Genomic DNA, 23369 nt, shown 5'->3' with positions numbered 1-23369 from the left:
CTGCTTCTGAAGGAAGAACGAGCGTGCTTCATAATCGATGTAGCCGTACCGTTGGACCGGAACACTGTTGAAAAACAGCACGAAAAAATCCGGAACTACTGCCCCTTGGCAGACGATATGAAGCAGACTTGAAGACTACAAAAGATCCAAGTAGTCACAGTAATAATTTCAGCGACGGGATTAGTCCCGCAGAACTTACATAAAGCGCTGAAAACGCTCGATCTTAGGGCTGGACTATACATGGAGATGCAAAAAGCAGTTATCCTTGTAACCTGTGCTATAGTCCGAAGAGTCCTGTCCGGTAACAATCTGACCTAATGGGTTTCAGTCTTGATCCGCACTGTCTTCAATATAAGATCCATGTCTCTATAGTGTAGAACCTCCGCGTCATTGGCTGAAGTGTTTGCGACAATCGGGATGTAGTAACACATTTTCGCATGGTCGCACACACTTTGCGTTAAAACGCATCATCGCTGTGATGCGGGCCTTTGGATGTTGCCTTCAGCCCATCCTTAGGTTGGTCGCCCCTCGGTCCGGTTGGGCGGGAAGAGGGTCCGTGGGCTTTTTGAACTATACAATTTGTTGTTGTCAGGCATTGACATCGAAGCCTCCGACAAATGGTGTACTTTTCTATGAGACCGAAGCATTCCTAACTTCAATTCAGGATGCTTCGCTCCCAACAAAAAATTATAAACGGTACATTCTTCATGACTCCTCAATCACCAACTCCAGTTGTAGGTTATGCAACTGTGAAGAGGAGACCATCCAGCACGTAATATTTGCGTGCAGGATGTTGAGCAGTACCGAGTACACCAATCGTCATAAATCCGTCTGCAAGATTCTCCATCAAAACCTTGCGTTGAAGTATAATTTAGTGGCAACATATCATCCTTACTATAAGTTTACTCCGCAGAGAATCTTGGAAAATGATCGGGTCAAACTACTGTGGGATCACACGATTGCCACTGACCACACTGTTAATCATAACAGACCCGATCTAGTTCTGCTTCTGAAGGAAGAACGAGCGTGCTTTATAATCGATGTAGTCGTACCGTTGGACCGGAACACTGTTGAAAAACAGCACGAAAAAATCCGGAACTACTGCCCCTTGGCAGACGATATGAAGCAGACTTGAAGACTACAAAAGATCGAAGTAGTCCCAGTAGTAATTTCAGCAACGGGATTAGAGAGAAGAGTCCTGTCCGGTAACAATCTGACCTAGTGGATTTCAGTCATGATCTGTTCTGTCTTCGATTTAAGAATATATCTCTATAGTGTAGTACCACCGCGTCATTGGCTAAAGTGTTTGCGGCAATCAGGATGTAGCAATACATTTTCGCATGGTCGCACACACTTTACGTTAAAACGCATCATCGCTGTGATGCAGGCCTTTGGATGTTGCCTTGAGCCCATCCATAGGTTGGTCGCCCCTCGGTCCGGTTGGGCGGGAAGAGGGTCCGTGGGCTTTTTTAACTATATATATATATATATATATTTACGATTTACTTCGTGCAGAAAAGCATAGATATGTACATATACAGTACGTATATTGAATACCATTGGTTTAATGTAAAAATATATCTATCTGAATTAGACACTACCCCAAAGCTTCATATATATATAAATTCATATATATGGCTGCTCGAGTAAATTATATTGATATTTAAATTATTAAAAACAAACATGAAATTTTTCCTTGCGACCCCATGCATACAAGCGCACTTTGTTGTGGTATTGATGAATTGATGTAATAATGACGTCATATACGTTTTAGAATGCACAAAATTCTCATAAAATGTAAAAGTTTCACTTTCTATAACTTGGTTAATCATAGTTGGACTTCTTTCAAATTATCCAAAGTTATGCCTTATATTATCCCTTATGCATGTGCTACTTCGTTACCAAACTTCTACCATGAACGTAAGGGGGGTTTCCGGCTAAATTTCTAAAATTTGCTAATATACTATTATTAAATTTATTTGTGAAGATTTCGGAACGCGATATATTTCGAGATTTCGTTTAGTTGCAACAATGATTTTTTAGATTTTTCGTTTGGATAGGTTCTGAAAACGAGATCTGTTACACTTTTTAGGGCTCAAATGTTGAGCCCTCACTCCCCTAAGTTTCACCCAATATCAAATATGAGAACAGTTTTGAAAAGTAGTAATCGAATCCTTCAATTTCATGCCCAATACCACCATATTCTACGAAGAAAAAATGTACACCTCCCTTTTGCAAGCATGGGGAGCCCTTCTTAAACTTAACAAAAAATGGCTCCAGTTGCTATAAATGAAGGGATTCACAGACCACAACTTCTCACCAAATTTTGTGATTATTGATCCAGCCGTTTCGGTATAAATCAGGTGTGATCGACAGACAGATAGACTCGAACCCAATAAGGTTTTGATTCATACAAAACTTTAATAAAGATGATGGATCTGGCTGGCTGCTGGCTGGGTGTCTTGATACGCTGGATGCGGATTTAAAAGCCTCAGATTGCACCCAGATCAGGCATTCGATAGCCAAATGGCGAAACCAATCTCGACGAGCCGACCCCGCTTGTGAACGGGACAAAGGCTGAAGAGAAATCAGAATTAAAGAAAAAGTGTGAGTATATCGTATTATCTAGGCGCTGAATGAAGGATTTGTCAAAATATGTACTATTTGAACAAATAGTGGACGCATTTAAAGTTAATGTTTTTCATTTTAAATATTAACTTATTTATTTACATCGACTTGTCGACTCCAGGGTCATTTAGTATTTCATCTGCAGACTCCAAAACTTGAATTTGATGCTGGCTACAAACCATTATCGCTTCTCTTGCGGCTGCAACTACAAGCAGTATTATGGTTCAAAATTCTGCATAACTACGGTGGAGCAGCTTGGTAATGCGCTATAAATAGTTATAAGTTCGGATCTAATGCTCCAATCGTTCGTGAGAGAATGTACATAAGGAATATGCGATTTTTTTTTTTTCGATTTTTGTGACCATCACAACTGTCTGTAAACCTTTTGAGAATTTCTCGACTCCACTCGGACCAAGTCTATAATCGTCAAGGGCTAAAGAAGAAGAAAAAGTTTTCAGAAAGTTATCAGCTATTCACAAAAACTATCGCGAACCACCAAAGGAATTTATAATCCTGTGAACTTTGAGTCGAACGGACGTGCTAAACGGACTTTTTATCGCGATTACTCTGCAGTTTCTCCTTTTACCTTATTCTCTGAGCCTTTCCCTGAGAAACCTGGTGCTGTGCGTTGTGTGAACACCTCGCGCAAGTGAAACGGCTAATTCTCGCGCTTCTTGTGTGCTCTCGAAAACTTAAAATTTTCTTCCGAAAACAATATTTTGCATCTAATTTTGGAATTACTGTTCCCCGGTCAATTACCTTTTGTTTGAAGTGCAGTGATTTGCAAATAACTCTGCCTTTTTTTGCATATCTTTAGGCGATCTTCGTTACTAATTCCTGTTTCTCTGTTGTCGAGGATACAGAAAGTGTTACGTAGTACTATGACAACACGCTCGCCTATTGTGCGCTACATACTGAGTTCGATCCTCCTACGCCCCGCTTTACACTTTTTTTTCCCCTAATAAACTATACTGTTGCCGAATCTTTACAGAGTGCGCGTAATTTCATTCTCAATTGAACTTCATATTACTACTATCGATAAACTATTGTGACTACACTCCCGTGGCTTGTGCGTTTAATCACCTTTTTTCAAATTTATTATGGCAACTTCCTCACCGATTTATGCTACTCTGTGTGCCATTTGTAAGGAGTCGGAATCTATTCGCTCCAAATTTTTAGACTGCGATGGGTACTGTGGTGCGACCTTCCACGCCAAGTGCTTGGGTATTCCCTCTGCGTTTATAGATATTCGGGCTAAATTTTCCCCTAACGTTACGTATCGTTGTAACGCCTGCTGCGGTACCACGCTATCGGATGCAATTCAGCTGCTGCATCAACACACGGCGACTTTGGCATCGATTCAACTTGCAGTTTCAAAATCGCCGACAATTATGCCCCCGCAAGCTGCTGCTTTATCGAGCACCAGCGTAGTCTCAGTTCCTGAGATGCCGCTGACTGGCTCTGTTTATACCTCGCCGGCGACTGCAGCCAACAAAACTGGCGCCATACCTAAGTCGCCCCGGTCGACTAATTCTAATTCTCTGCCTCTATCTGCCTCGCTTAATTCCAGTGTGTTCATAAAAGATGGTATCAACCCGATGACGTCCGCTAGCCTACTGAAAAATCCTCCATCCGAAGGACAAGTTCCCTACGCAACATCGGATGCGCAACGAAGTTCTGGCGTTTATCCTGCAGTCGCTACATTAGCACCACCGCACGCTTCCTCCTGTGTATCATCGACGCCCGCCACCGCTGAACCGCAGGCCCTTCCGACCTCATGTCGTCCGAGCGGCCCCCAATTGAACGTCGCCTCGCCAACGAAATAGCTGTTCGTGTCAAGGCTAGCGTACTCCACTACGCCCGACGAAATTCTGGCCTATATCAGAAGCAAAAGCAACTCAACTTTGTCACCTCTTTCCTGTGTGAAGCTGACGAAGGATGGCTCTCCTGACCGAGTCATAGCTTCCTTCAAAGTGACATATCCCCATGACTTCGATGCTATCGTCCAATCCTCCTTTTGGCCACAGGGGGTCTTCGTTAAGCCTTATCAGAGGTCTAAGATTCGTGAAAATTTCCGGCCCGCCCTCCTGCCTCGCCGAACTTGAATGATACCAATAACTATACGCTGTTTTATCAAAATGTAAGGGGTCAAGTTGTCGGATTTCAAACTGTGCCTTAGCATTCCAACATCATGTCATCTGCATTTCTGAAACCTGGCTGGATGACAGGATTTTATAATAGATTCTGAGCTCCTCGAAGGTTACTCTGTGTTTCGTTGTGACAGAGACTGCGTTGCGCTTGGTAAGACAACTGGCGGAGGTGCCCTAGTAGCTGTTAAGTCCCCTCTCCGTGCCGAAATCATCTTTTCCTCCTCCTCCTCCTCCTACCATTCTGTTACCATTCGTGTCCTTCCGCCAAACGTATGTCCCTTTATCATATTGTGTGTATATTTTCCCTGCCTAAGCCCGCCTTCTCTGTACGAGGATTTCTTCGACAGATTATCAGAGGCCCTAACCGTTTTGTTTCCCTCACTTCCTTTCATCCTCTGTGGTGACTTTAATCTTCCTATGCTCTCCTGGCCCGTTACACCTGGCCTTCCCTCCCTCCCTAATAACTTGACCCACCCTTCCCTTCCTCTATCCACTTTCATGTACACCTGTGGGGCCCTAAAATTTAACCTTTCTAGAAACCAATTAGATCGCACTCTTGACCTTGTCCTCTCTAACCTTCCTGTACGTTATCTTTCCCAATTCTTTCATGCTCCGTCTTACATTGCCCCTGACGCCCATCATCCTGCTCTCAAGTTCGATGTTCAGATATCCCGACTCCACTCTCCTGTCGCTCGCAAGTCTACCAAGTTCAACTTTCGTAAGGCGAATTTCGAAGGTCTGAACTCAGCCCTGGCGTCAATCAACTGGGTCCCCATGCTCTCTCTATTTACATGTGATCAAGCACTCAACACTTTCTATACCATTGTTACGTTCCCTCCTCTCCTAAATGCTTACGCTCTTACCCCGTCTGGTTCACCACTGAAATTCATAAAAAACTACGTCAAAAACAGACTGCGAGAAAGAAGTTCCTGTCTTCTAGAAAAGTTGCTGACTTAGTTTCTTTCAAATCCCTTCGTTCCTCGGTCAAATCTTTAATACGTAAGTCCAGACACGAATATTTGTCCAGCGTGGAAGACTCACTAAAGTGCGGAAATCTGAAACCTTTCTGGTCCCACATTCGCAACTCCCGCTGCCCCGCCCAGTTATCCCCTCCGTCCATTAAATTCTCTGGCTTCTCTGCTAACTCCCCCCAACGATCTTGTGATTTACTCTGCCGCTACTTTTCGTCAGTCTATGTTCCTCCTCCTTCCTCCGAATCCCTCCCGATAGTAGATGTAGCCTGCCCCGCATCGCCTACCATTCCCCTTCTTACTCCTATCCTTGTCGAATACCTCATTGGCGAACTTGATGCCAAGGTCGGACCTGGCTACGATGGTCTTCCAAACCACTTTTTGATCAAAACTGGTAAGTCCATCTCCCTTCCCCTATCTCTTATTTTCAACAAAAGCCTTGAAGAGAACCATTTTCCCAGCTTGTGGAAAGAGGCTCTCATTATCCCCATTCACAAAAGTGGCGATCGTTCGCTTGCCGAGAATTACCGTCAAATTTCCCTCCTCTCCTCCTGTTCCAAAATCCTGGAAAGATATGTCAGCGACTGGTTGTCCGCCCACTTTGGCCAACACATAGTGAAAGAACAACACGGCTTCGTTAAACGTAGGTCCACTGCCTCCAACCTGCTTGACTTTACCAACTTTGTCGCCCAATGTCTAAATTCACGGCAAGAAGTGCATACCATTTACACTGACTTCGCGAAAGCCTTCGACAATCACAAGATACGTCTATCCAAACTCTCGTCCCTAAACGTTCCCATACCACTTGTTTTATGGCTTGCCTCTTACCTTTCCAACCGATCCTGCCGCGTCTCTTTTGACGGCTGTACTTCTCGCTCCTTCTCCCCCTCTTCTGGCGTCCCACAGGGGTCTATTCTGGGTCCTTTGCTATTTTTATTTTTTATTAACGACCTTCCTCCCCTCCTTACTTGTCCCTGTTTGCTCTATGCAGACGACCTTAAGCTGTTTTCCGCTATATCGTCGCCTACTGTGTTTCCCTTCAGAATAACCTGGACACTCTGATTCATTGGTGCTCGACTAATGGTTTAGCGCTAAACGTCAGAAAGTGTCACTCTATGTGCTACTCCCTAAAATCCTCACCCACTTCTTAACGGACATTCCTTATCCTGCTTAAATTCCACTCAAGACCTCGGAGTCACTTTCGACAATAAGCTCCGCTTTGACACCCATTGCTTCGATGTCATCAATCGAGCAGCAAAATTGTCAGGCTTTATTCTTCGCTCCTCTTATATTTTGTCTCCATCCAACCCTCCTTAGCTCTCTTCAATTCCCTTGTAAGGAATACCCTCGAGTATTGCTCCGTGATCTGGTCACCCACTCGTAACTGTGATTGTCTTGCCCTTGAAAATGTGCAACATAAATTCACCCGTTCTCTCTTCTTTAAGAAAAGCTTCTCTCGTGTGGATTACCCCTCCCGCCTCCGCTTTCTAAACCTCCCCTTCCTACAACAGCGTAGATCCTATCTGGATCTATGCACATTCTTTAAACTTTCCTCGGGCCTGATGGACTGCTCCGCCGCTGACGAGATCACCTGCCGTCCTGCGTCTTATAACACACATAACGCAGATATTTTCAACGTGCCTTTCGCGGAGCTCGAAGTCTATTTTCATTCCCCGATTCCCAGGCTTTGCCGAAATTATAATGCAAAACAGCTTGGTCCTTTTAACTTCCCTACTTTAAGTAGTTTTAAACGTAGGATAAGTTTTTTGCTTTCTCCTCCTTCTGAGGACAATAATTAATTGGAATTCTTTCTGTTTGTTGTCCGTTAATTAAATAAATAAATAAATAAAATAAATATTGGACACAATTTTATTAATATGATATGTTTGATTTAAAATATGTTGTTCACTTTCTATGGTGCTTAAATCTGCTACTGGAATTATTCAATTCGTATGTTCACTCTCACTTCAGTACATATGCGTTTGGAATATTGCTGTGAATGAAGTGCATTATCTGAAAACTTTAGTGGATTAATTTTTTGCATGGCCTCGGAATAAAAACCGTTGATATTTTCGAACAATAGATTACGAGATCAACTCGCTTTACATTTATTTTTAGCGTAAGAAGCGATTGAACCAACTACTTGCATTTATAGTTTTTAGTCATCGTATATTTATTCGTTTGGATTGTTAAAACCATGCACAAAAGCGCCATTCGGCATACAGAGGTGACATCAGCAAGGCTCCTCTATAGTGTGTAGAACTTAAATGCTTTATGCCAGTAATAGATCACATTGGATATCAGCCGAAATTTTGAAAGTAACTATTATGAATACGGGAATATAAGATATTTATATAGATAAGATTCATTGTATTTTAATGTATAGTAAATTTATAGTGTATATTATATTTCAGCTATGATGCAAACTGCGTTTAGAGGACCGTGAGTAACTTTTTTTGAGGAAGGAATATTTTGGACGCGAATCTCATTTGCCGTGGATTGCTATTGAACTATTGTTATATAAGTGCAGCTGGTTGTGGCAGCCAGCATTAGGGCGTTTGGAAAGACATTTAAAAAGACAATGACTGAGCTTAACCTAGTACGTGGACAATCGCCAAATTTTAGCCCTTCTCGAAGTGATGGATGTAAGTATACATATTTTAAAACTGATTCCACTATTTCATGGTTATATAAACTTCAGCGCAATGTAACAATCCAGCTCTCCATGTGCATTTACCAAACCACGGATTTCGTACCATTCGTTTCGAAGAAGCGAAAGACGTTAATCAAATTATTAATTTGATAGTTTCATCCATGAATTTAGGGCAGAAAGCCAATCCATTAAACTATGCACTACGTTTGCATAATATTGTAACCAAAGAAGTTATTTGGATGCCTAGAAATACGACGATAAAGCAAGTGGTTGCGCATATTCTGAATCCTTCATGCCCGAACGCAGATTGTCCTAATAATGATAGAAATACAGATTCGAAGTTATCACAAAAAAAATCATTAAGTAACGTAGCAGCTCATGGAAATAGTGTATGGCGAGCAGAGCTCCGTGTCCGTTACGTACCTCAAAATTTGAGGGACCTCTATGAAAAAGATAAAACTACCTGTCACTTCTATTTCGACCAGGTACGATATGGCAATGCGTCATTAGTTAGTAATATATATACTAATGAAATTTATTATTTAGGTGAAACAAGACTATATCCAAGCAAATATTCCATCTATTGATCAAGACGTGGCTATTCAATTATGCTGTTTAGCGATAAGGCACTACTACAAGGACACAAATATCGTAAGAAAAACATTTTTTTTAGATTCAAATTGGATTTTTTTTGCTATCAATTGCACTGGTTTAAACTGAAAATTGCAACCGAAAGTTTCATGTTTAAATCGATTAGTTTTACTGTTCTAATGGGAAAACAAGTCGGTATACCGGAAGCTCGCGCTTCGGGTATAAAGGTTTTTAAGGTTCTGCAAAACAAAACCTTATTAAAATCGGTTCAATGTCTGTCTGTCTCACTTCTTTTTTTTTTGTTAGGAGGTGGAAATCTTCAAAAGACACTGGCCTGGACACGCCAGCGTGTGGGATTCTTACCACCGTGGAACCACCGTACGGTATTACATCACTGGGCGGAGTCAGCTCATTTTATCTTGGTCCCCTTTCGTCTCTACGCGGCGTACGTAACCGCGCCTTTCTGGTCTCTTCTGTCTTTCGCAGTTTGCTCTGGATGGATACGACCATGGAGTTGATCGCATCCCAGTCTTCTTGGCACGTTAGCATTCTTCGCACCAGATTCTCTGGTACGAGCACCTCTCCTAGAGTCTCCTCTAGGTTCTTCCTTTTCTCCAGAAACCTTGAACAGTGGAAGAATACATGCTCTGGGACTCCATCGCAGTTTGGACATTCGGGTGAGGTACCCAGTTTAAACCTGCACAGGTACTGGCGATATCCTCCATGCCCCGTGAGAAACTGAGTAAGATTATAATTAACCTCACCGTGCCGTCTCTCCAACTACTCCTTGATGGCAGGGATGAGCCTGTGTGTCCACCGACCCTTTCCCGAGCATTCTTGCCATCTATTTAGAGATCTCTCCCATTCGGTGTTCTTCGTCTGCGATAAAGGAGAGATAGACTTCGCATTATATATATTCGTCGTCTCATTTGACATCCTGGCACTTGGGCAGCTTGTGACACCGTTGGGGCAACAGATTTTGACTTGGCCTTGAAATTTTGTTCCTCCTGCTGCGATTTGTTGTAGAGCACTCTAATTGCTCTCACCATATTTTTTATGACTTGGTGGACGTTGTGCTTGGCCTTGATGAACTCCGACAGCTCCACTATTTTTGCACCAAGCTGTGTGAAGGGTAATTCCTCTGCTTCAGGGCTCTGCTCTCCATGATTCCTAACCAGATTACTACTTTTAAATAGTCCTTCACATTTGGCATTCATTGACCTTCCCTCCTTTTGATCTCTTTTGATGTTTGGCATTGGCGGAGATATCAAAGTTGACGAACTTCTTCTGAATGGGTCCTTTTCCTGGTCCTGGAGTACCTCCTGTTGCTGCTCCTCTTGAATATGTGCGGTCGATGTTGTTGCTGTTTTTGTTGTCCAAGGATCTGCTTTCAATTCATCCTTCTTCGGTTTTGTTACTGGTGTCCTTGGTAGAGTGGTACTTCGTTTGAACACTTCCTTTTCCAAATCTAAAATACTTGTAGCATTAGATGCCACGGTGGCCAAGTTGTCTACCACCGAGGCACTGCGGTCGAGGGATATCGTGCCCGCTTGCTCACTCCCAAAAGCCGCCGGTACTGGGGTTCCGAGCCCCCGCACCGTAAGATTTTTCCTTCTCACGTCTTCCATAGTGGTTTTATGTTCTGGGTATCGTTCCCATAACCATTTTGGTCCGCGCACCAGAGATGAGTAAACACTAGCCCATGCACAGTCAGAAAAGAAAAGTGCATGAACACATATTTACTCATCAATAGGTATGCCCCAATCCGCCAGCTGGGGTCGCGCCTGATGGGAGATCTGGCCACTCCTCACAGGCTGTCTGTCTGTCTGTCACAGGCACTTTTCTCAGAAACGGCTATACCGATTGACACGAAATTTGGTGAGAAGATGGGACCTGTGGACCCCCAGACATGCAGTGATTGATATCCTTCTACGTTGAGATTTAGGGGGGTCCCCATACATGTAAAAGGAGGGTGTAAATTTTTTTTTTACCAAATGCAATCATGTGGGGTATCAAATGAAAGTTCTTAATTAGTACTTTCCGACGCCGGTCTTAATTTCGAGATTTGTTGAAAAGGCAGCGAATAGGAGAGGTGGAAATTGATGATTCTCAGAAACTACCCAACCGAAAAATCAGAAAAAAAATCATGAAGCTGCCTCTAATGGTGCCCAGGCCTCAAAGTACTCTCCATATCGATATCTGTTCAAATTAAGTTAATAATAGCATATTACCATATTTTTAGGAAAATTGAAAAAATCCTCCTTAAATTTGTCCCAGAGTTATAAAAGTTGGTAGGAGTATAAAATATAATATGAAGCATATTATATCCAAGTTTGATCAAAATCATACTATTAGTAACAAAGTTACAGTAGCCCAAAGTTGTCTTTAGCGTGTAAATTTACAACCCGAATTACTAAATCTGACATGCTAAATGCATATTCTTAACGGGCTACGGACAAATGGGATAGTTCTACACTCAAATATACTCACACAAGAAGAAAACAAAATCTTTCAAACCTGAAGCTCCAGCTTCCGGTTTCCCGACTTGTTTATTCATCTTATGTAAGAAACTTCAACGCACATTTTTCTATCCGTATATAGCTACAAATCCAACATATTCCTTCATCATGCATTCATTTCACTCATTCTTTTCCAAACTACAAAATACACGTATATATTACAGCCATAGATATTATCCTCACCCTAAACAAACTGCCTATTTCCGAATACTGTACGTATATATGCATGTATGTAAATTGATCGTACCCATATTTCCGATTTACTTCGTCCACACAAGCATACATATGTACATATATAGTATGCATATTAAACATGGCTGGTTTAATGTACAAATCTATCTATCTGAATTGGACAATACCCGCAAATTTCATTGACACGCATATATTATATACCTACATACACACATGTCTATTTAGAGTAATTGATATTTATATACAAATGACTAAAAAACTAAAACAAAATAATTCTTTGCGTCCCCATTCGTAAGAACTCATTTCGTTGTGGTATTGACGAATTGATATGTGATGCTGACGTCATACAGGTTGTTGAGTGCACAAAATTCACAAAAAATTGTAAAGTTTCACCCCCTATAATTTTGTTAATAATAGTTGGAGTTTCTTCAAACTTAACCAAATTGTCCATTATGTTATCCCTTCCAAATTTTGTACTTCTGGGATGGACATAAGGAGAGTTACCGGGTAAATTTCTAAAATGTGGATATATATTATTATTAACTTTATTTTTGTAGATATCGGAACCGGATGTATTTTGAGGCGTAGATTTTGTGATGCACCACTGCGATTTTTTTTCAGATTTTTCGTTTGGATAGGTTCTGAGAACGAGACCTGTTACACTTTTTGATAGTCATATTTTGAGCCCTCGCTCCCTTGTGTTTCACCCGATATCAAATATAGAATCAGTTTCGAAAAGAAGAAAAATGTTGCACCCTCCATTCACATGAATGGGGAGCCCCCCTTAAACTTGACACAAAATCGCGCTACTTGCTGGATGTAAAGGGAACAGCAGATCACATACTCTCACCAATTTTCGTGACAATCGGTCCAGCCGTTTCCGAATAAATCGGGTGTGACACCGACTCGATTCTTTTTTAATCGTGCATTTTTTTTTGTTTGTTGTACGATTTTACTTGGAAAGCACTAGAGGAAGAACACCTAGACCAATTTCGACAAATCTACTGTCTGTTTCGATCTGATAAAAAGTAACTGAATTATAGAGCGCCAAGTAAAAATAAAAAAAAATTACCGATAGTATACAAAATTACGAACATTTCGAGCCCAACCGGACCAAAATGGAACGAAAAATGGCAACTCTCTTCTAGATTAAGTACATGAACAAATTTTTATTAATTTTAATAAGGATAAGGATTCTGCTTTCAATTTCGACACAGTCTTTCAGTTCGGCCTGACTCATCAAGTGCGGTTTCCCCGCTTCGGACTCTCCGCTCCATTGTCTCTCACTTTCCGATGTTCTTTGCCGTTTCATTCCAGAACAAGGCCCTGCCACTACCAATTTTGGTTTTGGTAGCAAATCGTAATGTGGCACTTCTTTTGTCATTGACTGCACATCTGAATACACTGGTGAACATTAAAAGTTGCAGTTGCAGTTGCACAGAAATGACAATCAATCTCATGACTTATCGGCTCTCTCCACAATGAGAATATTTCTCTTCACCTTTTAAGATATGGTACAAAGTGCCGCAAACATTATTTGGCGTCCAAGTTTTGCCCAGATATATAGGTGCAAACCCGAAGTATTGTTTATACCCTTCGAACACCGTTCATTGGAAAACATTTCCGACTTCTTTTAAAACATTTTTCCATAAACAAAAGTTGTCAGGTGATATTTTGCAATTGCATTTGGTATCATATTTCCACTACCGATGTACAGATGCACAAAAAGTACTATGGTCCTACTTACGGTTACAAATGTTTATAGAAACAGGGGAGCTTGTTACACTATACCTCCTCTTTTTCTTCAGCCTCTGTCCCGTTCACAAGCGTGATCGGTTCGTCGTGGTGTTCGGTTTCACCATTTGGTTCTATCAAATGCTTGGTCTGGTTGCAATCGTGGACTTTTGAATTACCAAACTGTTAGGACATCTGAACGTATTGTTGATGATATGAATTGGGTTGCTTCTCAACTGCGACGCATGAAAATAAAATTCTGCAAATGTGAAAATATAATTTTAAAATTAACAAAAAATGCAAAAATAAGTGCTTGTGTTAAATGTAGGCTAGAACTGCTATCGGAAAAATACAGAAAATTGCATGAAATTTGAACTGAGCCGCTTTTTATCAAATCGAAACAGATAGTACATGGTTGGTTTTCTTTCTAATGAGATGCTGATTGTCGAAATTCGACTAGATGTTCCTCCTCCAGGGGTTTTCAAGTAAAATCGTATTCCAAAATAAATGTAAAATTTACTTCTTCCAACAAAAAAAAAACTGCACTGCAAATTACTTTTGTTGTTTTTTAAGTCAAAACACAAAAAATAATTGATTTAAAAATGCCACTTTCAATTACGAAAAATGAAGTTCAAATTTGTCGACCAGTGTTATTATTATTATTATCATTCATTCGATACAAAATCAACGGCGCAAAACAGGAATCGGATCTAGGCATACTTTAATAAGGAACTCCAGACATTCCGATTTTGCGTCGAAGTTCACCAATTCGATATCCCTAGAAGCTGTCTGGCATTCTGACCTGCGCCATCGCTCTATCTGAGGCAAATTCTGCCACGTGACCCGTCCACCCCAACCAGTTGAGCTGGATTTTATCTACAACTTAACTCATAGATTTCACCATTTTAGAGGCTGCGGAATCGTCCATCCTCATGTAGATAGCTAACATTTCTTCGGAAGATTATTCTCTCGAACGCGGTCAAGAGTGCGACAGGCAAGGTCGTTGTCTTGTACACTAAGAGCTTTGACGCTATGGTGAGATGTTTCAAACGGAACAGCTTTTGTAAGCTGAAATAGTCTCTGTTGGTTGCCAACAACCGTGTGCGGATTTCATCGTCAAAGCTATTATCGGCTGTGATTTTCGACACTAAATTGGAGAAATGTTCAACGGTCTCAAAGTTGTAGTCTCCTATCTGGTTTGGCCAGTGCGATTTGACTTTGTTAGTTGTTTTGTTTTTGGCGCTGACATTGCCACAATGTACTTTGTCTTGCCCTCATTAATGTGCAGTCTGAGATCTCACGCCGCCTGCTCGATCTGGATCTGGAATATCGTCAGCGTAAGCCAGTAATTGAGTGAACTTGAAGGGGCTGGGGGCCTCTTGCATTAACATTTGCATGACGGATCACTGTTTCCAAGGCCAGGTTAAAGAGGACGCATGATAGGGCATCCTTTGTCTTAGACCGTTGTTGATGTTGAATGGTCCCGAGAGTGCTCCTGCTGCTTTTATTTGGCCTGGCATATTGGTCAGGGTCAGCCTAGTCAATCTAATGTGTAGGGTTGACAACCCTGCATGGTCAATCGATATTACGAAGCCACGAAAGGAGCCTCGGACATAACGGATTTCACAGCGACGAACCCGGCAATGAAAACGGAATAACGATTGCGCATTTTCTCATGGAACGTGCGCTCCCTCTACAGACTGAATGCTGTTTAGCAGCTAGCCGATACCCTGTCCCAATATAAGGCTGATGTAACAGCATTGCAAAAGATGTGTTGGACAGGGACCGGTTTCTTGGAGTGGAGCCACTACCCCATATATAATATTAATGCGACCATTGAGTAAACCATATACTCGGAGAAGGTTTCCTAGTCCGCCAAAAAATGGTATCTGTTGTTATTGGCTTTGAAACCATATGCGAAAGGCTATGCGCTCTGCGTTTGCGGGGCAAACCATGTCCTTACAAAGGAGACGGATAAGGATACCTTCCACGAGGCAGTTGAGCGGACCCTCGAAGCCTGCTTCAAGTATGATATCCAAATCATACTCGGAGATTTAAACAGTCAAGTAGGGACGGAGCTCCTATTCAAACGATACGTCGGCTCCCATAGCTTACATAAGGATACCAATGATGTTGGAAGTACCTGGTTTGTGTGGTCCAAATACATGAGCCTCTCCAAACGGCACCACTTTCAACCAAATTAACCACATGTTGATTGAACGGCGTCACCTCTCCGCCTTGATGAATGTCAGAATATATAGGGGGGCCGATATCGACTCGGATCACTATTTCGTTGGCAAGTGCTCCGAGCACGAATTACAACATCTGATAATCAGGTAAGAGTGAATACTGAAGCCATCTACAACAAAGTATTCCGTAACACCTATAAGGGGGAAATGGATGCTGCAATAACCGCAGCTAACAGATGTCCTAGAGATGAAGCATCAACAAATGATCTTCACAACCACCTGAACAGCGTTATCATTAATAGGGTCGGAACGGAACGGCTAGTTCGACGATAAGTGTAAGATAGCAACGGAACGGAAGAACGTTGCATACCGGGCAATGCTGCACGCGAACACGAGCAGAGGCCTATCACGAACTCCGTCGAGTGGAGAAGCGACATCACAGACAGAAAAAAGAAAGCCTGGGGGAACCAACAAGTCTTTAAACTCTAAAAGTACAGGGAGCAGGCGCGTAATTTTTACCAAGAATGAATGAAATCTTATACACACCGTTGGTCATCCTGTCGAGGCAACGAGAGAAATCTAATTTCTGACAGAATAGCATATTGCCGTGATGGGTTGAGTACTTTGATGAGCTGCTCCACAACCAAAATTTCGTCGAGTTGGAGGTCCCGCCAACTGAAGACGACGGGCAAATGCTGCCACCACCAACCATGGAAGAAACAGTCCGTGCGATTCATCGGGTTAAAAATCATAAGTCGCCAGGAGCCGATGGAATTACAACCTAATTAGTTAAATATGGAGGTGACCAGTTACACCAAGTGGTTCATCAACTTGTGCTGTATGGAACAGCGAACCAATGCCTGACGACTGGCAACTAGTCATTATCTGATACATAAAAAGGGGGATATCATGCAGTGCAGCAATTACAGAAGTATCACGTCGCTGAGTACTACTTATAAGTTATTCTTCGCTATCTTGCTAGACCGGATAGCCCCATACGCCCAGAAAATCATCAGTCCATACCAAAGAAGCTTCACTCCTGGCAAATTAGCAACAGATCAGAGTTTCTCTCTACGGGAAGCGATGAAAAACCTGTTGGAATATGGCCATAAGTTGCACCGTCGCCTACTTCAAGACCGCCTATGATAGCATAGCAAAGGTAAAACTTTACACGCGCATGAGGGAGTTCGGTATCCCGACGAAATTGATATAGAAAATAGGTTAGTATATTGTGACGAAAGGTCGTTTATTGCCTTTATCTTTCGAGTACCGTGTACTACTATTGTAGACTTGTATTCCTGGGTTGCGTATGCGCCAAAAAGTCATCAGATAATTTTACAGGGCTATTCAATTCATTACCAAATGTAGTTATTATGATAAATTGCCCATTTAGACTATCTTAAATAGACAACCTGCATTTTTTCACTGTCAAAAAATGTTCAGATCTATTTGAAAGCACATTTTTGAATTAGTTCACAAAACCTTTCGCATCTGAAGCCGCAAATTTCCCGTTTTTGACTTGTTTTTTCACTGTTGATAACCCCGTAGGAATCCTCAATCACCAATCCAATTTGGCGGTATATTTAATGCGCATAAATGTGTTGATTGTGCTTTATCAAACAATATTGTTCATTATTAACGTTGCTTTTTTTATTTTTTATCGATGTTAAATCAGTTATTGATATTTATGGGTCCTATTAGCTCTATTATGATTAGGATGTTCATTGAATTTCGCGCTAATTAAATTCCCGTGTTCCGAACGGGGACAAAAAAAATAAAATATTTCTTTTGTCTTTCAAAACGTTGATCTCTAGAGGAAACGCACAGAGTTTTAGAGTTCAATTCAGTTTATTATTTTACAATAATTAAGATATATCAACTCTCGAAACGGGTAATTCGCGGCAACTGTGCGAGATATTGTTGCCTAGTTCTATTTATGCATTCAAAAATTCTGACTAAACGTCTGGCTGCTTGCATTTTTCCAGAAATGCGGCAAATTTTTTCCAGATGATGTCTTCTTTCTTTGCGTCTGAAGTTTCTGTATCTGGCGGAATAGATACAGTCTCGTGTACTTTGTTTTTGTTCTTTATACGTGCATAGATAACTTCTCCCCCCTTTGACCTTCAATTCTCATGAATTCGATTGCAAATACAATTTGAACTTTTCGTTTTTTTCTGTTTTCGAGAATATAATATTATTAACGAGATTACAATGAATAATATGAAAATTAAACTTAAATTTAGTGCAGTATTTTAATTTCTTTGTGTTATGTACATATCGCCCAAAGTTATTTTGTCATTAAAATGTAGTTTTCTTGTTAGAGTAATAGAATCTCTCGTTCCTTCTATCTTTAATATTTGTAGTAGTTATTTAGAAGAGAGTGCAATTATTAAAATGTATCAGAAGATTTTCTGTTACAATGAGGTTTATCGACACGTTTGATTTATTGCAAGTTTTTCGACATTTTTAATAACAATTGTTTTTTCATCCAGTTCTAATATTTCAGTGTTCAATTAGTTTACAGGTATTACTATAGATGCAATGTTTACTATTTTTCAGTTCGTTATAATATTTCATAGGTATATATGGTGTTTTATATGAAGAGAGTCGGTTTTACTGGACAATCTTTTTTTTTATGCTGTTCATTTGTTATTGGACCATCTTAAGTTGAGTATTTGTAAACTCTACAGGGATTTTTATTGCGAAAATCAATACGCTGTCTTCTGCTTTGCATAAACCAACTTTTACATATTGTAATTTATTTACATCAATATTATACATTTTTATCTCGTCATCTGTAAGAATGTTAGGGTGTAACATCCCGTATCTCGGGGGTACAATGTTGTCCTGTGTATGGTCAATTATTCGTTTTAAAATTTCAATTTTAAAAACATGGTCGTAGTATAAACTGTTTGCAAAAGTATCATTCAAGATGCTATCTACTTTACCCTTTATTGTATGTTTGGCTTTGTTAGCCATGTCCCCAAGTCTTCTGATTGTGTCGCTAAAACTTCTATTGATTTCCACTTGTTGATTAATGGTTTGTACAACGTTATGATTGTCCCAAAAATCCAAAGTTGTGTGTTATCTACTAAGTTAATGAGTCCTCTTTTCTGTATTTTGTCTAGTGGTTTCAATGTTAATATTAAGGATTTGTGTTGTTCGTATAAATGTTCCGCGCTAATTTTAAATTTATTTACTACGTTAAGGATTTCTAATGGGTTTATATTATGAAGAACGACGCTATTATCGGTATTTCCGTTTTGTTTAGACGTACTTGCGTAAATCCAGGACTGTCGTTAATGTCATAAGTAATATTTTCAATATCGTGAGGAATAACTGTAAAAATGATCGGGTCTAAAAGTACGGTTTTATTAAAATGGTAGTGGGATATTGTATGCTATAGATATTATGTTAATAATGACGGATGATTTCAACTATCATTTTCTTTCGAATGTAAGGAATGTTTTCTTGTGAGAAGAAAATTTGGCGGAGTTTAGAAATAATTTCTGCGATGCTACAGCTAAATACAACGCAGTCATTTGCATTTTCCTGTTGAGGCGTTTTCGCGGCTGCATCTTTGATAAAGGTTGATGTATCGAATGGAATTCGTCGCTTATCCATGGAGTGCTACAGCGCCCACGCTGCACTGAAAGTCGAGTTAATGCTATTTAGCTGCTCGCCCCTGATCCCGTGTATTCCACCGCACCTGGCTAGAGCTACAGCGCCTCACGCTGCTCTAACCCGTAAATCGGGATCATCCAGTTGCGGCAAGGATGGCTCCGTAGCTTCTCCACCTTCCCCACAGGTCAGGCCAGCGCTTCAGCGCCCACGCTGCACTGGAAGCCGAATTAAAGCTATTTAGCTACTCGCCCCTGATCCCGTGTTTACCACCGCACCTGGCTAGAGCTACAGCGCCTCACGCTGCTCTAACTCGTAAATCGGGGTCATTCAGTTGCGGCAAGGATTCCATAACAATATCACGGCTGGTGATATCCATACGAAATTTAGATATTAGCACACGAAGGTCCAGATGACTTCGTTTATTGCTGTATTGATGATTGATAATTGTTCTTCGGTAAAATCTGGAAATTATGTTCTGTTATCGGGGTTGTCTTTTTTGCCGTTTTTGGTATGTAAGAATTCTAAATTTTTCTATAATTATCTCATGGAATCTTTCCACGTCTGCGATTCCGGTGCCATTATGTGGCTTTGTTAGGAGTAATTCTACATTTTCTAAGTCTAGAAACTCTTTTAGTAAAACGCCGTTAAATCCGTTGTTTTTATTGGCCTACGGTCATATTTCACGGCTTGACATAAGTCACATTGGTTTATTACCACATGAATTAGTTCAAACAATTTCGGATAATATATATTGAATTTAATTTTGTTGAATATCTCTTGAATTCCAGAGTGCAAACTTTCTTGAACGTGGTAGAGTGCCATTAGTCTAATATTTTATGAATTTAATTTGTTTGTCATTGGAAAATAGTTCTCTTATTTTTTCATGCACGGTATTATATTTATGATCTGGAAGATCTGAATAAATCCGATGGTACATTTTTTAAGGTTTTGTTTCAAACAAGATGAAATCTAGGCTTATGTCCCATTCCGATATCTGCTCAAATAAACTTACTAAAAGTATATTACCAACTTTTAGAAATTGACTAAAGGACCCCCCTTAAATTCATTCTAGGACTTTCGCCCCAGCAGAGAGGACAATATTTCGTATACACGTGCCAAATTTCATGGAAATTTGACCATAAACGCCAAGTTATAGCAGTTCAAACTTAGCAATTTCGCGCTAATTTACTGCTTCCAAACCCATGCAAATAAGATGCTGACTTCATAATTAACGAGAATAATTGACATTCGCATGAAATTTTAAAGTCGCATTTATGAAGAATCTACTTCCTCCAGTCCTTTTTAAGGTTTTGCGTAAAACACTTATGTGAAATCTAAGCCGAGGGATGTCCCATTCCGATATTTGCTCAAATAATGCTACTCCCCGTAAGTTCATCTTAGAAGTACTAAATTTTGTACCGGCATAGAGGACAGTAAGTCTTCTTAGCTAGACTTGTTAGCACTGATGGAGGGAACAAGTGGTTCCCGAAATATCGGTTTTTGTAAAATATAAATCAACACTAGCGAATAGAAAAAACAAGTTGTTATTATTTCAAACAATTAATTGCTGGACATACCGCGTAATTATCCTCAGATTACTAAGGATGTCACTGAGATTTTCAAAGTCGTTTTCAGCTTTCTTTGGAAATATTACCAGTGGACTTGAATATTTAGAACAAGTTTTACTTATTATTCCTTGAGATTCCATTTCGGCTATTTGCCGTCGAACTTCCTCTTCATGTTTAGGAGGGTAACGATATAATTTCGCGTTTATTTGAGCACCTGTAATTGTTTTTATTTCATGCTCAATGGATGTGGTGCTTGTTAATTTGTCCCCTTCTTTGTAAAACAAGTTCTTTATTTTTTTAATAACTTTTCCGATTGTTGAGTATTCTTGCTCATTCAGATCATCTAATTTTAGTCAATGCAAAAAGTGGTTTTTAACTTGTTCTAATGAACAAATTTTGTTAAATATGTACGACTTATTTGCGAATATTATCACTTGTCCCTTTAAAGTTATTGTTTTTTCTTCGACATCAATTAGAGTGTCGAGTGTATTAAGAAGGTCGATACCAATTATGAATTGATACCTTCTTTTGTGCAATGTTTTTCCTTCCACATAATTCTTGCCGCAGAAGGTAGTTTAAATTCCTTCCGGACGCGGGTATGTACTTCATACCTAATCACGTCTTTATTTGAGATAATACTAAAAGAAATTGAGTTTATAGAAACTTTCTTGAAACAGTTAATTGTTTCATCGATAATTGAAAAAGTTGATCCGGTATCGATAAGGACTAAATACACCATATCATCGATTGTTATATTGATCATTGGTAATGTTTCTGAGGCTAGTTGTGAAAAACATCACCACACCATTTTGTGTGTCGTTATTTTTTTGGTGGTTCAGATTACGTGAACGATGCTGACCCGAAGTGTTATTAGGATTGTTGTTATATTGATTATAGTCACGGTCGGGTTGTCTATTACCGTTGGTGTAAACACAAAACCTTATTAGAATCAAGTCGATGTCTGTCTGTCCGTCTGTCTGTTACACCCAATTTATTCGGAAAAGGCTGGACCGATTGTCACGAAAATGGTAAGAGCGTGTGATCTGTTGTTCCCTTTACATGCGGCAAGTGGCGCCATTTTGTGTTAAGTTTAAGAGGGGATCCCCATACATGTGAATGGAGAGTGCAAACATGTTTTCTCATAAAATGTGACCATGTCTCAAATGAAAGGGCGCAATTAATACTTTTCGAAATTGGTTCTATATTACATATCGGGTGAAACAGTGGAGTGGGGACTCAAAATATGACCATCAAAAAGTATAACAGATCTCGTTCTCAGAACTTATCCAACCTAAAAAACTGAAAAAATCACAGTAGTGCATATCTACGAAATCTAGGCCTCAAAATACATCCGGTTCCAACATCTGCATAAAGTTAATAATAGTATATAAGCATATTTTAGAAATTTAGCCGAAAACCCCCTTCAGTGCACGCTAAAACTACAAAATTAAAATTAAAAAAATAAGGCACAATTTGGTCAGGTTTGAAGAAAACCCAACTATTATTAACAAAGTTATAGAGAGTGGAGCTTTGCCATTTGCTGTGAATTTCATGCATTCTACACCGCATATGATGTCGTCATCCTATATCAATTCGTCAATACCACAACAAATCAGCTGATATGAATAACGGGCCACAAAGGAACATTTTAAGTTTTTGGGTCATTTGTATATGAATATCAATTACTCCAAACAGACATGTGTGCATGTAGGTATATATGCGTGCTAATGAAGGTTGCGGGTAGTTAATCTAGATAAATATATTTGTACATTAAACCAGCGGTATTCTAGATACATACTATATATGTACATGTGTATACTATTGTGCATGAAAATAAACCGGAAATATAGATACCATCAATTTATACACGTGCATGGATATGTACAGTATTCGGTAATAGGCAGTTTATTTGTTTACGGTGAGAATAATATCTATGTCTATACATTGTACGTATATCTTGTAGTTTGGAAAAATATGAAGGAATATGTTGGATTTATGCATAGAAGTTTCTCACATATTGTAAAATGAACACAAAACCTTTATACCCGAAGCGCTAGATATCATACATCTATGAACTATATCATTTCATCGATATCATACGTGTCTATAATTTTGTCCAAGAGGATTCCCTGATAAGATTGAATCGACATTGCTCAAATCTAAATGCAAAGTATTTTTGTAATATATACATAATTCGTCCTTTTTACACTTTATATTTTAAATTTGTACAGCTAAATCACTTACTGTACTAGCTCGTAAATCTCTGATTCTTCTATAAATTTCGAACGGCTCGATACCCGGTTTGTATCGCAATTGAAATGTTTTTCTAATAGATTCCCAATTATCAGACTCCTGGATATTAATAACTACATCCTTAGCTGTTCCTTGGATTTATTCGAAAAATATGTCTTAACGGCTATTCGTCTCAGCTCAGGATCGTTGATGCTGTTGAGATAAAATTTGGTACTGCTAATGAATTTTTTTGTGATATCACCTGAACCAGTGAACGTGCTCATATGACGGATTTCCTTTAGTATTCTTTGTGTAGGA

The 23369-nt window shown here is 39.9% G+C and overlaps 1 protein-coding gene across 5 annotated transcripts in view; it reads left to right on the top strand.

The window, feature by feature from the left end:
- LOC119653418 (focal adhesion kinase 1) overlaps positions 1-23369 on the top strand; it is a 179123-nt gene that overhangs the window by 50352 nt on the left and 105402 nt on the right. For all 5 annotated transcript variants that reach the window (XM_038057996.1, XM_038057995.1, XM_038057994.1 and 2 more), the window contains exons 2-4: positions 8164-8394; positions 8451-8887; positions 8949-9053. In XM_038057996.1, coding sequence (XP_037913924.1) covers positions 8331-8394; positions 8451-8887; positions 8949-9053 — 606 coding nt within the window. In that variant the 5' untranslated portion in view covers positions 8164-8330. The remainder of the gene's footprint in view (positions 1-8163; positions 8395-8450; positions 8888-8948; positions 9054-23369) is intronic.

This window comes from Hermetia illucens, chromosome 4 (assembly GCF_905115235.1).
Source record: "Hermetia illucens chromosome 4, iHerIll2.2.curated.20191125, whole genome shotgun sequence".
Lineage (NCBI taxonomy): Eukaryota > Metazoa > Arthropoda > Insecta > Diptera > Stratiomyidae > Hermetia > Hermetia illucens.
Note: the sequence above shows the minus strand (reverse complement) of the source record. Positions and strands in the feature narration are given on the sequence as shown.